This window comes from Panonychus citri, unplaced genomic scaffold (assembly GCF_014898815.1).
Source record: "Panonychus citri isolate SS breed McGregor unplaced genomic scaffold, ASM1489881v1 Contig00095, whole genome shotgun sequence".
NCBI lineage: Eukaryota > Metazoa > Arthropoda > Arachnida > Trombidiformes > Tetranychidae > Panonychus > Panonychus citri.
Genome location: NW_026515500.1, coordinates 697,577 through 714,526, shown reverse-complemented (window position 1 = coordinate 714,526; position 16,950 = coordinate 697,577). Strand labels below are relative to the sequence as shown.

At 32.2% G+C, this 16,950-nt stretch overlaps 3 protein-coding genes across 3 annotated transcripts; 1 reads left to right on the top strand and 2 right to left on the bottom strand.

The window, feature by feature from the left end:
* Nucleotides 1-2,225: 2,225 nt before the first annotated feature.
* LOC128388116 (uncharacterized protein F54H12.2-like) lies at nucleotides 2,226-3,947 on the bottom strand. Its single transcript, XM_053347475.1, has 2 exons — nucleotides 3,608-3,947; nucleotides 2,226-3,385 (listed from the first exon to the last, which is right to left on the bottom strand). Exons 1-2 carry the CDS (start codon nucleotides 3,945-3,947, stop codon nucleotides 2,226-2,228), a joined length of 1,500 nt encoding a protein of 499 aa, XP_053203450.1.
* Nucleotides 3,948-9,669: 5,722 nt separating this feature from the next.
* Nucleotides 9,670-10,131, bottom strand: LOC128388115 (TATA box-binding protein-like 2). Its single transcript, XM_053347474.1, has one exon. The coding sequence runs from the start codon at nucleotides 10,129-10,131 to the stop codon at nucleotides 9,670-9,672; it is 462 nt and encodes a 153-aa protein (XP_053203449.1).
* Nucleotides 10,132-13,220: 3,089 nt separating this feature from the next.
* On the top strand, nucleotides 13,221-16,746 carry LOC128387967 (N-acyl-phosphatidylethanolamine-hydrolyzing phospholipase D-like). Its single transcript, XM_053347290.1, is given in 6 exon segments — nucleotides 13,221-13,477; nucleotides 14,441-15,064; nucleotides 15,127-15,580; nucleotides 15,583-15,869; nucleotides 15,951-16,059; nucleotides 16,482-16,746. Coding segments are annotated over 6 exon segments (1,668 nt in total). The 5' UTR covers nucleotides 13,221-13,423; the 3' UTR covers nucleotides 16,622-16,746.
* The last annotated feature ends 204 nt before the right edge of the window (nucleotides 16,747-16,950 follow it).

Below are 16,950 nucleotides of genomic sequence, written 5' to 3'. Positions count from 1 at the left end.
GTTATCGTATATCAATCAAATTTTCAACAATAACCAAGAACTACTTTTGAAGAAAGCAGCTCTTCCATACGAGTATATCGATTCATTTGAGAGATTTGATGAAACGAGTTTACCTGAATTAACTTCATTTTACTCATCACTGAAAGATGATACTATTTCAAGCTCTACATATGAACATCTAAAAGAAATATGGCAAAAGTTTGATTGTAAAACCTTGGGGGATTTACATGACATATATTTAAAAGTAGATGTGCTTTTGTTGGCTGCCGTTTTTGAGAATTTCCGCAAAGTAAGTTTCCAACATTTCAAACTTGATCCGTGTCATCATTATTCAGCACCAGGATTGTCATGGACAGCAGCCTTGAAAACAACATTTTCAAAGGTTGAGTTAATTACTGATGTTGACATGCTGATGATGATCGAGAAAGGAATTCGAGGAGGTTTAACGGTTGTGTCTAAACGGTTGTGTGAAGCTAACAATCCTTCTGTGCCTGACTTTGATGAGAATAAAGAACATAACCATATTCTCTACTTTGATGTCAACAATTTATACGGCTATGCTATGTCACAGTCATTACCACATTGTGATTTTGAATGGATAAATATTTCTATGATAAGAGATGTTCATCAGTTATTAACCATGTGTTCAGATTCCATTGGAATCATTCTAGAAGTAGATTTAGAATATCCAGTCAATCTCCATAAAGAACATAATGATTATCCTTTGGCTCCACATAAACACAAAGTGAATTTGGACATGCTGAGTCCTTACCAACGCGGTTTATTGACTCGAATGAAAACAACATCGTTGATTACACACCGTCCGACTCAGAAGTTAATATCATCGTTTTTATTTAAAGAGAAGTATGTTGTGCACTACAAAACACTTCTTTACTATTTGGAAAAAGGACTCATTGTGAAAAAAATACATCGTGCGTTCAAATTCCAGCAAACTCCATGGTTAAAACCGTATGTCGATTTCTGCACAAGTAAAAGACAGGAAGCAACAAATTCGTTTGACAAAGACTTCTGGAAATTAATGGTAAATTCGATTTATGGAAAAACCATCGAAGATAAACGGAAACATAAACAAGTCGATGTTGTTTTTCAAGAAAATATTGCACTGAAAAGATTAAGATCTGAATTATGTCAACAGTTCATCATAGTTGATGAAGGAAAAATGGTGTTTGAGTTAATTAAACAGAATGTTTTTCTTAATAAGCCAGTTGCTGTTGGATTTGCTGTTTTGGAATTGGCGAAGCTGAAAATGTTCGAGCTACATTATGACTCTTTCAAAAAGTTTTACAACAACAAAATTGAACTACTTTATACCGATACTGATAGTTTAATCTATAATATAAAAACTGCTGATATAATTTCCGATCTTAAGCACTTTTCACATATTATGGATTTTAGTAACTACCCAAAGGAGCATCCTCTGTATAATAATGATCATGAAAGAGCGATTGGATACTTGAAAGACGAGATGGGTGGTGAAAGTATTCATAAGTTTATTGCTCTTAAGCCAAAACTTTACGCGATGATTACTGATTCTGGTGAGAAAAAGAAAGCTAAAGGTATTCAAAAATCCACCGTTAAGAAGGACGTTACATTCAAACAGTTTCTGGACTGTTTGCAGGAAGAAATTATACCCTCCCGAGTACAAAGAAGACTACAATCGGACAAACATGTTATAAGTTTGTTACGAAATAAAAAAATAGTAATGACTCCTTTTGATGATAAAAGATATTTATTGGATGATTCTATCTCATCGTATGCATTTGGTCATGTTCTTACAAAATAATTTTCTTATATAATAATACACTAACATTTCATTCTCAATATGTAAACATTTTTTCATCATTTTATAAAACTTTTTTTGATTATTTGCCATTATTATGAATAAAATACAAAAATAACCACATGCAATTGATTCATTCGCTTGAAATTTTATTTTGTTATATGTATATCCTCTCGAGTTCTTTTCGATAAAAGAAAGAATATGACTCATAGGCTGTCGACCGAATGAGTCAAAATAATGTGCGTTTCTTTTATTATCAATATATATTGCAACCCAGTGACTACCATCCATATAATGAGGATCCAAGTTCACAACAAGTGAAGCTGGTACTTTAACAAATCTTGGTAAACAGTCAATTGGGAATACACCTTGAAAGTGAACTATACGACTTAAAAGTTTAATTATATCAGTTGTAGTAAGCATCTCAATAGTCTAATGTAACAGTTCTATTTTCATCGATAGTTATGAGATTGTCAAATTGTCCAAATATGATTGCTTTGATAGGTTGTGCGATAGATCTCGAAAACTTTACTTGAAGTCTTATAATACCTCTTCTTATTAAAGATAGTGTACCGTTCTCAGCCCCAATAGATCCATCAGGTGATAAATCAAAAGCGAAAAGTGTTCTATTTTCTTTAAATTGATCGTAAGTTATCTGCATCTGCGGATGACCCTCATCTTGATTCATGAAACGATAAAGATTGACAAATTCTCTCATGCAAAATCCTTCAGTAAAGTTGGGAGTATAAGGGATACTGGGTATCATATTTCCATCAACATATAAAGCTAAAAAGTTTATATTATAATTCTTGAAGATGAATGGATCATCGTCATATGACCCACTGAATGCAGCTTCATCAACAAACCCGATAATAACTCTCCGTGGTAATATACCACTGAATACATTTTCCACTGCAGCAGCGCTTAGGTTAGGTCCAATAGTAAAGCAACGTGTTTCATTTCTCGTAATAAAATATTTTGCGGGTGCTGTTTCTAAACCCTTAATCACACTAAGAGCAGCATCAGGGAATAGTTTGACTCTCTTGATGTGAAGACTTACATAGTTTATTTTAATTTTGTATTTTTTATCGTCTGATCTAACCAGTGCGAATCCATCAGAGCTTTTCGTGAATCTGAATGCAATCGGAACAGCACTCATAATCAATTTATCTTGTTCACAAAGTGGCAAATGCAAGCGAAAAAACAAATCAAAATTTTTATTTTTAATTCGATCTTCATCTGCGATTTCCATTCTCCCTGTATCTGCTGCTGTTGGGAATCGGAAGAGTTCATCTTCTAATAGTGCTTGATAATGGTACATGTTGTTGGCTGGTGATGTGTTTATACTGCCCAAAAATAAATCAATTTGTTCAAATATAGCGTTTGCAAAATTAGCAACTGGCCTGACTTTGTTTACTTCTCCGATAGGTTTGCCATCTTCAGTTGTAACTGAAACTAACAAGTGCAACATAGTTGCTTGTAGATCTGTGAAATCATCACTAGCTGGAACATTGATTTCGAAACTCGCACCATTGTCAAGACTTGCATTAGGTCGATATTCTACTTCATAAGATGAATCAATTGCTGTTTGTGTTGGCGGTATAGCAAAGACTTCGAGTTCAGATTTACTGACCGGAATAGAGGATGAATGGAGATACTCCATTTCTATTTATTCAAAAATATCTTTTCTCTTTTTACTTTTTTGTTTAGGTTTAGATTTAGATTTAGATTTCTTATACCGTTTTTTAACAACTTTTTGCTTCTTTTTCTTTTGTTTTCTCTTTCTTGTAATCTTTTTTTTCTTACTCTTGAAACCTGATCCTTGTTGATCAAAAGCTGATTCGATTTCTGATAACCCACGCTTAGCTGCAGATCTTATACCTTCTTTTCCTCTAGTTTTCAAAGCTTCCTTAAACTTTTTATCATCTAGAACATCTTTACCTACATTTATTCCAGTCTTTAATAATTCCTTTCCAAAAAACTTCAAAATCGGAATGCCAATTCTTCTGAATATGCTACCAAACCCATAACCTCTCTGATAAGGCTGACCTCGGTAGATTGTTATATCGTCGAAACCCTTTCCTGCTTGTTGCTTGAAGTGACTTGTAAAATCACTGTCGCATGCACAATAAACTTTACGATCCATTCTTATGTTAACTACTAGTTCCAAAAATTCACTGAGTTACTTCTTATATAGTTTCTTTTCTTTTAAAGTGTAAACTAATGTGTACTCTTCCATCTATGAATTGTAACATATTTCCATTTTCATCACGTAAACTGATCGTTATATTATCTAAATGTGTTAATCTGACAGGTAGATAGTTAGGCTTGTTATAAAAGATATGACCCAGATTATCATTTTTGTCTCTTAAAAGGGGTACTACTCTTAAAACCCGAGCATTTGTATCACCAACGAAATGTTCATGAATGATATCAGTATAAATGAATAGAAGATGTGACTTTATTCTGAAATCATAAGTAGTTTGTGCTCTACACGCGATTGCTTGTGAGGCTAACACTGCAAGAAATTGCCTATTATAGTCATATTCATGAAACCCTATTAAACGATAAAAATATTTACTATGAAATACTGGGATCATTATTGCAGCAGCAGACATTCCTCTTGCTACTACAACTTTATCATTTTCTAAATAAAGTCTTGGTGGTTCAGCTGCTTTTATGAATTCTTCTGACTGTTCACCTTCATCTTTGAGAAAAAGTTTTACAATTTCCTCATTAATTTTCTGTAAAATACTGTTTACAGTGTCACGCTCATTGAATAAAATTGAAGAGTTTGCTCCTGTAATTTTATCTCCTGTTTTATGATCTTGATATATAATGGTGAAACTCACAGTTTTACTTTCTGTTTTGAAATTCAGCGGGTAGAAAACTTCCTGAACACCTACAACCCATTCTCCATTTAATGATAAAGGTTGTGGCAGTTTATTCATGAAATTCGAAAGAGTGTTATTAGGGTAAATTTGCATAGATGCATTACTTACAACATCTATAAAATATTCACTTGCGTTTTTCAACATTCTCAGCTGGGATCCAGCTATTGAACTTTTCTGGGTATGAGATCCACTTGACAAAATACTCAGTCTTTTTAGTTTTTGGGTTTTTTCTAGTCTTTAATATTTTAATATCCAATAAGTCTGGTTTATCAGTTCGTTGAATCTCCCAGTGATAAAAAATCGATGTAATATCTTCACCATCAAGGTCTTCAAGTTTGTAAATGTAACCTTGAGGAGTCTTTTTGACTTTAATAACTTTAAATACCTCTTCTGACCAATTGTTTGTTGAACCCTTTTCAAAAACACCTTTCTCTCTTGTTATTCTTACAAAATCACCAACACTAAGCGGTTTAACTTTTGATGTGGACTTAATATGTGTTTTTCTTATATTAACTATTGCAAGTGTGGTGTTACTTGAGTTTACTTCATTTGGTTTCATACCAATTGTCCTGTGAAAAGAATTATTGTAGCTTGCTACTATATCATCAAGTGCATTAATGTAATGATTGGTGTTATTTGCATGTAAATATCGATAGATTCTACTTCTTAAAGTTCTATTGAATCTTTCAGCAATGGCACATTTTATCAATCCATCAGTAGCTTTAAAATGATTTATACCATAACTATCCATTAAAAGCTTCACATTGGAATTGATAAACTCTTTTCCTTGATCAGTTTGTAGTTTCTTAGGTTTACGACCTTTATTAAAAATACTCTTGAATGCATTAGTAATTGAGCTTGCAGACTTATCATGAAGAGGAACTGTCCAAGCATAACGACTTAGTACATCTACTACAACCATTATGTATTTGTATCCATTATTTTCCTTAGCAAGCCATGTCATATCTAATAAATCAGCTTGCCATTGTTCGTCTATGAAATCAACTAAAATTGGAACACGAAGAAACCTTTTTCTGGTTTGTTTGAATAAAGAATGAGTGTTCTGTTGTGTTAGCCATTGAGCGACATCTTTATACTTTATCTCAGGATACAATGATGACACATGATTATACAGCCTTTTTAATCCACCTAGAGATCCTGGTGATTTCGGATCATAATAAATTTCTTTCAAGATGTCGTCTTTAGATCGTTCCATGTCAACTTTACTATACTGTTCTTTGCTTTCTTATTACGAATTAAATGTGCTATATCACGGTTGTTTTCTTTTATAGCTTTCAATACACGGATAGTTGCAGTAGGGTATGAACGAGAATGTGGTTTGTTAAGAAAAGAAATCACATTATTTATATCACTTCCTTTTATCTTTTTCCCTTTTTTTGTAAGCACCATGCCATCAGGAGAGATCAAATCATCGATATTTCTCAACGCGAGAATCAATCTATCATCCTCGTCTTCTTTATTTTCATTGTTTTTTATTTCTAAACCATTATCAGGTGCAGTCAAATTGAATGTTTTACTTGTATCATGAACAGCCAGGTTTGGTTTTATCTCTGTTGGTTCTGATTTCATATGATCTATTTCATTTACCAACTTTACTTTAAGATCTGGTTCAAGATCAGCATTAATTATGTTGGTTGTTGTTGTTTCTTTTTTATTCATTAACCTATTGAACTGATCTTCTGGAAGCAATATCATTCGCTTGAATACATTCATTTAAAAACTTTCTCAATCAGAGATGAAGCTAATACACTAATAACTGGTATGAGTAAACTCTGTAAAAATCCTCCTTTCTGTTTTATCAGAATCTTTTGTTGTACAGAATTTGAATGTTTTGACATAGCAAATCTGCGTAAAAAATTCTTATACCTTTTTAATTTTATTTTTCTTCTACCCGAAACAGCAATTTTACCAGATAGTAAATTTTTAATGATACAATTAATAACTTTTATCAAATTCCGTGGTCCATTAGCGAAAACTTTTTTTCTCTCTTCAACGTTTTTTGCCTTACACAATTTGCGTAACCATGGCAAACATTTAATGCAATATTCAACACTCATCTTTGAATTAATCCTTACTGATATTATTTTCTTATATAATGATATATGCAGTAATGTACTCTTTTTCTCCAAGTACATTTGTGAGAAGTCTAAGTTTCTCAGACGTAAAGGGTTTTAGATCAAAAAATATATACGAATGTGGCTCTTTTGTAGCATCTTCATAGACTTTCTGGAACTGCTTGATCTGCATTGGAAACATTTGACGAGCTATATTAGTTGCCAATAGCTTTTCTCGAGGATTTTTGAAACAAACTAAATAATGAGTATTTAATGAAATATTTCTACTCTCGATACCTTTCATGAAAAAATTCTGAACAATTAGAATAACCGATAGGTTTCGATGGTGAGATCCTCGAGTAAACAGTTCGCTTATAACTCTAGATTTTGATGCTTCATGCATTAAATCATCTATAACCAGCCATTGTGGTTCATTACCATCGAAATTATGTGAAATATCATCAGGAATACCTTGAATAAAATTTGTATTTGTAAAAGTTGAGAATAAAGGTTGATATTCTCCATAACAATAAGTTATCCGTGCAGGAGGAGGTTTGCAAAATCTATTTGCATTATTAATTAATCTTTTTACCCAGTAAGTTTTACCGGAACCTGTTGGTCCAGCTATCATCATAGTAAAAGGATGATGTAAATAAACAAAATGACGCATTTTTTTTATCGTATGAAGGTTACTCTTTTAATAGTGACAAGTTCTTATACATTTGGTTGTACTTTACAAATTTTACCTAGTCCAAGTCCAGGATGAACTCCGCTAGCACCTTTATAACCTTTATTATTATACCATTCTTGCATCGCAATAACAATGTTGAGCGAACAGTGTATGCTCCTCCGTTTGACTGCATGTAAGTGACAAGGTAATCTATCACCTGCAGATATCTCTTTGAATGATGCACCTTGTCGTAAAATATTTATCCTCGGTATACGAAGCTCTCGCAAGATGGATTCCGCTTCCTTTGACTTGACAGCAACCAAATAGTCATCCTCACTACACGATACACTATAAAAGTGTCTCAATGTTTCATTGAGCTCGAGAATTGTTACACCTTGATGTGGCATCATAATCGCCTTCATTCCATGGTGTTCACGTTCCAAATACTTCATGGAGTCGAGTTCACTTCTTGTCACTTGGGTCACATCAACATTAGAATATACGGATAATGATAAAACACATTTTGATCCTAATATGGCCACTTCTCTTGGATAGAATACACCTCCATGGTTGAACCCTTGCACATCAAAAAAACCACAAACATGTTCCATTGTTAAACTTATTATGATTTAATTTAGATGTTTCCTTCTGCTTTTATACAGCTAGAAACAAATGATTATGGCGACCTCTATTGGTCTTTTAGTATCATTTGTTTTATCATCTTTGACAGTGCTATTGTAGCTTCATCTTGAGCATGATCAATACGGTAGGAAATGAAATGTATTATATCAGGTTTCAGCAAATCAGTAAATTTTTTTGTTACGTAATCCACATGTAGAGGGTCAAAGAAGAAAAACCGTAATTTTTGTTCAAATTGCTGGCGGTTTTCACGGAGAAATGACAAGAGGGTGAGTACATCACATTCCGCGTTATCATTACCATCTTTGTTGACTTTGTAAAATGTATAAACAAAAATTGCTATTAGCTTCAGAACAATGAAGTTTTTGTTTTCTGGATGCATTGTTATTTCCATTATGTTTATGTACGCAGGCAAAATATTTGTTAGAGACTGTATACACGGCTCCTGTATATCAATACAATCAACACTCTTGCTTATGCGAATTGATCCATTGCAGAGTTTCTGAATTTTCATTCTATCAAACTCAATCTGTTCACAAAATTCATAATCATTAATTAATAAAAAATTTAGAAGAACAGAGACCTCTTTGGAAGAGAGAACCACCCCGACATTTGTTGGAATTTCATTGACACAATAGCTTATTTCCAGTTTAAACTTTTCCATACACTTTAGTTCATAATTATAATAAGCTTTAAGCCACAGAACAAAATTTTCATTCAATTTATACTTTAAACATTCTTGATGAGCCATTGCACTCGTTTATTGAAAATGAAGATTAAAAGAAAAAGTTTCTTTATTTATACAATTTTTTCAGCATATGCGCATTATCATGAACGAATCAAATTAGTTACAATAAAGGAAAGTGCACATGATTCACGATCTTTAGTAACTTGTATATCTTCATTAACTTGTCCAAGAATGTCCAATTCGCAAAGATCGACTAAATCCTCTCTCTTGAAAAGATGAGCTAAATTGAGAGGTTCACATATGAGACACTTGAATTGGGCAGCATAGTTATCAATATTATCCTTAACACGATGTATAATAGATTTAGGCTTTTTTGCTGGCGCATTTTCCATGAAATCTTGCACGACTCTGTGTAAGAAAATTTTCATCAATTTTGATAACATTGTCTCCTGACTCGCAGCTTCCTTAAGGCTCTCCATAATCATCACGAATCCAGGAATCACTTGTTTAATAGCAATGGCAGTTAATCTATTGATTAAAAGTAAATTTTCTCCTTTCTGTATCTTTATTTCCTCACGAGATGGGTGTTTAATCTTCATGTTGTAGTAGACCACTTCAGCATCGGCACTGTTTCTTTCAATGTCTTTGAAATAGTTGTATAGTATTTTCAAATCTGCGGATGATAAAACTACACCTGATCTTGTTGGAAAGTTCTGCACAAACCTCCGCATACTGAGACGAGAACATACCAGCTGAGATGAATTTTTATCAATACCAATACCAAGATTGAGTTTTAATGATGAGTCAATAGGGTAATCGAAGCAGGATTTCCAATCGTAGTTTGACATTTTGTTATATGTTGATTAACTTGATTACAAGATAAGAATGAGAATATTTATGGATCAGACTATCCTTTTATACTTTCTTGCTACCTCATAAAAATTTTTGAGGACAGTTTTCATGCGACCGATGCAGGTGGCACCAGTAATAACAATAGATCCATTATCGTAACAGCATATACAGATCTTCCCATCTCGCCAATACAAAGCTGGATATAACTCTGGTTCAAATGAGGTGTTTTTATGATTTTTTGTCATCTTTATAAAATCGAATCTAAACGGAAGTTTTGTTTTGGCTGTTATCAGATAAAGTTTAACAAATCTAGGTGGGTCCTCGAAAGTGATAGTCATATCTTGATACATCCTTTTAAATGATTTGAATCCTGTCGCCACACATTTACCACTAGCAAATAGTAAGAAACAACCATGTTTACTGTATTTTACTTCTGCATTGAAACGTTTCTTCCGTTTCGAATTATCGATGTTCAATGATAGTCGTTTACCGAAATCCCACAAAGAAACCATGTTTGTTATTTCAATCATCATATAGCAACTTTCAATTGTTTGGGGATACTTTTACTCAGAAGTAGATAGTAGTAATAATAACAAACAAAAATTACGAGGATCAAAATACACATAAGAATAGTTGGATAACAAATCATCTTGACTGTAGTAAAGTTAATAAACAAATGAGTATTTAACCGAAACGCGTAAATTATAAATAAGGGCGGAAATAAAAGATTATATTTAGTAATAGTAATTTAATTTTAATCCCAATTTACGTTGGTATTACAATTCTTACAAAGTCTTGTATTTGTACTTTACACCAAGGACAAGTTTCAAAATTTGGAGCACATTCATAACAAGTGATCATATGTTCACATGGTCTGAATACTACTCCAATCTCAGCTGATAAACATATTTTACATTCATATTTACTCGTATCCTCCGTAACAGCTTTGGGCATTTCATAGTTGGATATTAGTTTAATGTCATTTCTTTGGGCATCTATGAAATGTTTACCTCGTTTAATATAAACAAACATACATTCAGGGAAAAAATGTGCATGAATGGACCAAGGATCATCTCCAGGGAGCCAATGTGATATTGTGCCAGCGCAAAAGTAACAAGTAACAGTGTCGTGTTCACCTATGCAAGTAGACATACATTTATTATATCCTTTAAGAATGTATAATAAATGTGTTACTTACCATAACTGAAGAATCCCGCTTCCGCTAGTTTCCTTCGACTTATCTGGGAATAATCGATATGTCCTCTGAATGATAAAACACGATCATCTATTTTAACCATTTTCTTTATAGCAGGTTTACTTTTGTAATGGAACGCATACTTGTTGCTCCATGCCATTTGCAATCTTCTGTAAAGATAGTAACTAGGGTTTGAAGGGATGAAGCATAAACGTGGAAAAATGTACTTTTCATATTCATCTCGCGTTCGTATAAGTTTGAAGAAATTACTTCCATGTGTATAAATTGTCGCAATAAACTTGTCGTAGTTTTCAAGGCTATCAGCAGGTGGCTGAATTTCTCCCTCATCAAGCTGCATGCTTTGAGATGTTTGATAGTCAGGTGGTAAGGGAACAGGAATAATATCTACACGATTATCTTGATGATTTATATCACCTGAGTCACTCACAGTATTAATCATAGAAATTTCAGAGACAATATTAGGGTTATCGAACTCAGATGAAGCAATAGTATCACTACTATCTGTATATATACTTGCGTATGAATCAATACTGCTCAGATCAGTATCAACTTCTGCTCTATTTGTTTCAAAAGGAATGAAAGCTTGAACTTGATTATTATTATCAAGGATCATTTCTCCTAAACCAAATTGTGTATTTCGGGTTAGACGCACATTAAGTTGTAGTCCTTCAGGTAAGTTGGACCTGATAAATTCACGGATTGTTGTTCGTAATGTATTCGAAGCCGATTCACCATTAATAGTTCGATCCTGAACTAAATTTGAATCATCATCGGATTGAATAGCATGACTCGCTGTTGTCATCTCAATCCATTCTTTGATCACTCTGTTGTTCTTACAGAGAAGAATATGGATTTGATCAAACATTGATTGAAGATTACCTGCGGAGATATAATCTTGCAGCATCTGACGGAACTGAACAATTGCCTCTTCACTGGCATGTTGATCACTTGTAACATCTTCGTTGCTATTTTGATTATTCATGTCTTCGAGATTATCTTAATAGATAATTACATCGAATGTAAACTGACCAAACATCTCTTTCCACACCAGGTTTTATATGATAAAAAAGTAGGCGTGGAAAACTTTTCGCCAATCACCACTATCTACTCCTCCTTCATATAATACACATTTATCTCTTTGTATAAGAAAAGGAGGAGCTAATTTAATTAACTAATTCAATTACATTTAGTTAGGTATTCTCATCATTTCACATAGAAATAGCACCTCCTTCATGAAATCAAGATATTTCATAAACAGCCCTTCTCTGGCCCACTTGCATTTCTGGCCCAATTGGCATCTTTGGCCCAATAGGAATTTCTGGCCCACTTCGGTGGGTTAAAATTCCTATTGGGCCAGAAATGTTGGGCCAGAAATGCAAATAAAACTCAAACTACTTTCTACTTTGAGTTGATTTCATTTTTTCTTTCAAAATTCAAGCTACATGAGAATTGATTCTAATTTAATTTCTTTTCTTTAATCTACTCTAGTTAGATTTGATTGTAATTTAATTGAATCATACAATTAACTTCTGATATAATCAACGACCATTCAAGATGAAATTGTATCAAGTGTATTAAACTAGATGATTAACAATTTATATCAATTTATATCAATTTATATCAATAATTAAGATCAATGTTTGCTTGCAATTCAATCTTGTAAATAATTTTAATCAGTTAATTGTGTTTACAATAAAAAACTTTTTCTTCCCCAATCAAACTGATCAATGAACCGTTTTTTTTAATCATTCACATTATTCATGATTGAGTAAACTTAATTTACGTTAATTAATTGTTAAAATTTATTAATTGTCACCCAAGTGTCTAACAATTAACGATTACCTTGTGAAACCTTAAGGTCAAAGGATAATCAAGAAAGTTTATCAATTGATTAATAATTGATTTCTAATTAATCAAATTTTATTCACAATCAAATTAACTATGAATGAAATTAAAACCAATTCAAAGGAAACTTAAAACCAATGTAATTAATTTTAATTGTTCAAAGACATGATAATATTTCAATCACAATTAACTAGTAAGTCCTTTGATTAACCTAATTTCTTGTTTAATTTAATTCTGCCATCAGTAAGGGTTTTAACCTTCAATTAATTAATGTTGAAAATGCAATTAGGAAGTGATGATTAATTTAATTGTAAATCACAATTGAACGATTCGAGCAATTTAATTGGTTATTATTTGACTAACAATTAACTTTAACCGAGTTGATTGACAAAAAAAAACCTCACAAATATTAACCTTGATTATTGTAATTTTGAAATGTTATTTAATGAAAACAAAACAATTAACTGTAAAAAAACTGATTCTTCAAATTAAATTGATTTACTGATTGTTGACAATTTACTTTGCAATTGTCCCTCCAATGATTAACATCTTTAACCAGTGAAAACATGATTATTATTATTAACTGAATTTACCTTTTGATTATTTGATTGTTCAACTTACCAACTAATTCAGTTTGATTGTCCAATGAGAGTTTAATTGTAACCATAACAATCAGTGAATTTATAATCAACTGATCATCTTTTAATTGTCAATCTCCAGAAAGTCAAATTCATCTTCTCATAATGAAAGTGAAACTTTTAATTTTATTGATCCAATTAACTTCAATCTCAGCCCAGGTAAGAGTAAATTTTAATTCTTCGCAAATCTAATCAACTAATTGTTCCATCTTCTAATCAACTAATTAACTCTTAATTCATTTTAACCGCCAATGGACGGAAATAGTTGGAGGCGCGAGTTTATTTCCAATGTGTTTACATTTGTTGATTTTTCCTTCCGACGATTAATGACTAAAAATTGATCGTTAATTCAGTTTGATTAATTGTCTTGAGATGAATTAACGATAATTCCAATCAATGAGTTGTCAATGAAACTCCATGGCAATTAATTGACGTTGAAATTAATCCAGTGATTTAGTTTAATTTTCTAGAAATTTTGTCTTGTGTTTAATTTTTTTCCTCTCAATGTTATTATCTTTCTGGTCTCGTTTTAATTTATTAATTGATAATTTTTTCGCATGGAAAAGATCATTTAAGGTAAAATTAGTTAATTGTTTCTCTTTTCTCATTGATTAACTGTGTTTACTTTTACTTATAATCTCTAAATAATAATAACAAGAGTGAACAATTATCTTTACTTAGAGATTGCTCTTTGCTATGGATTTTGTTTTCTCTTGATAATCAAACTGATCATCAAATTGTTAACTCTCTCAATCTATATCCCTACAATTAACCTTGATCAATGTGAAAATAATAACATAATCAATATTATTCTGTGTCAGGATATTATTGTTTAAATTCAGTTCCAAGTTCATGATATAAATTAAAGGTAAAGATGATTTGATAATATTAATTTTCAATGAGAATATCAAATGATTTTTTTTTCTATACTTTATATTATAATAATTAAGTGAAAATCTCATTTAAAATTTTGTTTTCTTTTCTATGAATTAACTTTTATTCCTAAGCAACAATCAAATAATCATTACTCAGATTAATCGTCTCTTTTGCCATTGATCATTCTAATCACTTGATAAGCAGTTTAATCTAATTCCTATTTCTCTAATTGCTATTATATTCTAGGGGCTATTGGCTGTTGGTCAAACAGGTTCACCGTTGATTGTAATTAAACCTGTTGCAAAGGATAACGACCATTCAAATAACAATCAAGTCCATCTACCCAAAGATGACAATCATGGAGGATTGAGGCGTGTCATTAAATCATTGCAATCTGGATTATATCTTGAACCACAGGATGTTGATGATTCTGTCACAATTTTCAGTAATCATCCTGTTTACAGAGAATCAGTGATAACCTTACCTGTGAACAATCAACAACAACAACAACAAAAAACTGTTCTGAGTCCTTTAAGAGGTTTAATTGGTTCACCTTTACAACAACAATCGATTCCTGTTCCAGTTTCTTTTAATTTGATTATTTCTCGTGATTTACAAACTCCATCATCCATTTCATCCCAGTTGAATCTTACATCAATGGAAGTTAGTAAAAAGGTTACTCGAAGTGTATCAGATGATTGTCCGAGTTCAATTGTTAGAGATAATCCAGAGAAACAAGTAACCAAATCGGTTAAAATTGATGGAAGGTACAAGAATCCATGGGAGACTTGGAACGAAAATTCATTCAGAATTACAAGTTTGATGAGGTTCAGCATGGCTCGAGACAATAGTGCTATTCCAAATCAAAAGGTTCGTATTGTTGATTTTCTTGATTACGATTATTTATATCTGATTATCTTCAATTGTTTTAGGAATTAGATAAAGTGTTACCTATTCAGAAGCCGGAGTTTTCTGAAGAAAGTCCATCTGATGGTGTTCGAATCACTTGGATAGGCCATTCAACGTTAATCGCTCAGTTTGATGGTTTCACTGTGATGACAGATCCAATTTTCAGCTCTCGTGCGAGTCCAAGTCAATATTTTGGTCCGCGACGTTATCGTGATCCAGCCTGTAGTATAAATGATTTACCCAAATCTTTAGATGCTGTTGTCATCTCACACAATCATTATGATCATTTAGACGTAAACTCAATTAATAAACTAAATGAAAGATATGGAACATCACTTTCCTGGTATGTTCCCATGGGTTTGAAAAGTTGGTTCAATTCTTTGGGAATCAAACACGCTATCGAAATGGACTGGTGGGATGAGACTTGTTATAACAAATCGATTACGATTGCGTTTACTCCCGCTCAACATTGGTCCAAACGGGAATCACCGATGATTTCTCAACTCTCTGGGGTTCGTGGACATTTATTGGACCAAGTCAACGATTTTTCTTCACCGGTGACACTGGTTATTGTCCAGTTTTCAAAGAGATCGGCCAAGTTTATGGACCATTTACCGTTGCGGCCATACCAATAGGCGCTTATGAGCCAAGATGGTTCATGAAAGCTCAACATGTTGATCCCGAAGAAGCGGTTCTAATACATCAAGACTTAAGAGCGAAATCATCAGTTGCCATTCATTGGGGTACATTTGCACTCGCATTCGAGGTAAGAACGATCAACTCATTTCGCTGATTAATTAAATCATCTTGAGTGTTAATCTTTTACAATTTGTTTCTCTTTTCTCAGTTCTTCTTGGATCCTCCTCTTAAACTCGCCTCCACTCTGGAAAAGCTCAATTTATCCAACTCTGAATTCATCGCCATGAAACATGGAGAAAGCAAAGTTTTCCCCTTAGGCTAGTATTTAAATTGTACAACTTGATTAGATTTGAATCAGTTAATTGAACGATAATAACACTTTGTATTTGTATAACGATTTACCAATGGTAATCATAGATCTCATGAAAATCATAACAATTTATTTTATCTTCAAATTGACTTTGTTGTATCCGAATGATAATAATTACATTGTTCAAACAAATTAATCTAAATTGTCTATCGATCGACTTTCTTTCAATCCAATTAATCAGTTGATTGTTATCAAACAAACGATAACAATTAACCTACAATTTACGATCTCTTTGTTTAGAAATATAACAAAAAATATTATCGTAATAATAATTAGTAGGAAAAGAAAAATTGATTCACTTGTTAATCTGTTTAATTGCCAAATTAAATTAATTTGATTTCTTTTCTATTTATTAATTGCTGTTTGCAGGTCCAAAGGAAGCTGATGAATCAGTTAATCAATTTCAACAATCAGTGATTGCAAATCTACAAGAATCTCCAACAAATTCATTCCTCAATTCAACTTACTTAAACTCTTTCCTTAATTATGTTAATAATTTCATCTCATAAATTTTAATCATCTTTTAATTATCAACAATCTCAATCTATTTTTATCAACTAACAATTTACAATTTAACTTATGTACAAATATATAAACATTAATCTCTAATTAAAGACTTGATTACTATTGCTAATCCAATATTTGCTCCAATAATTTGTAATTATCAACATTAATAGACCAGTGATAATACATGATAATTAAAAATATCCCGAAAAATTGAACATTAATTAAGACAATTGAATAATAAACAGTAGGAAAAATTAACAATCAAAATCTGAATTAAGCAAGAAATCAACTCAATAGATTAAGATAACTGGATCAATGTCACTTTTTCTTG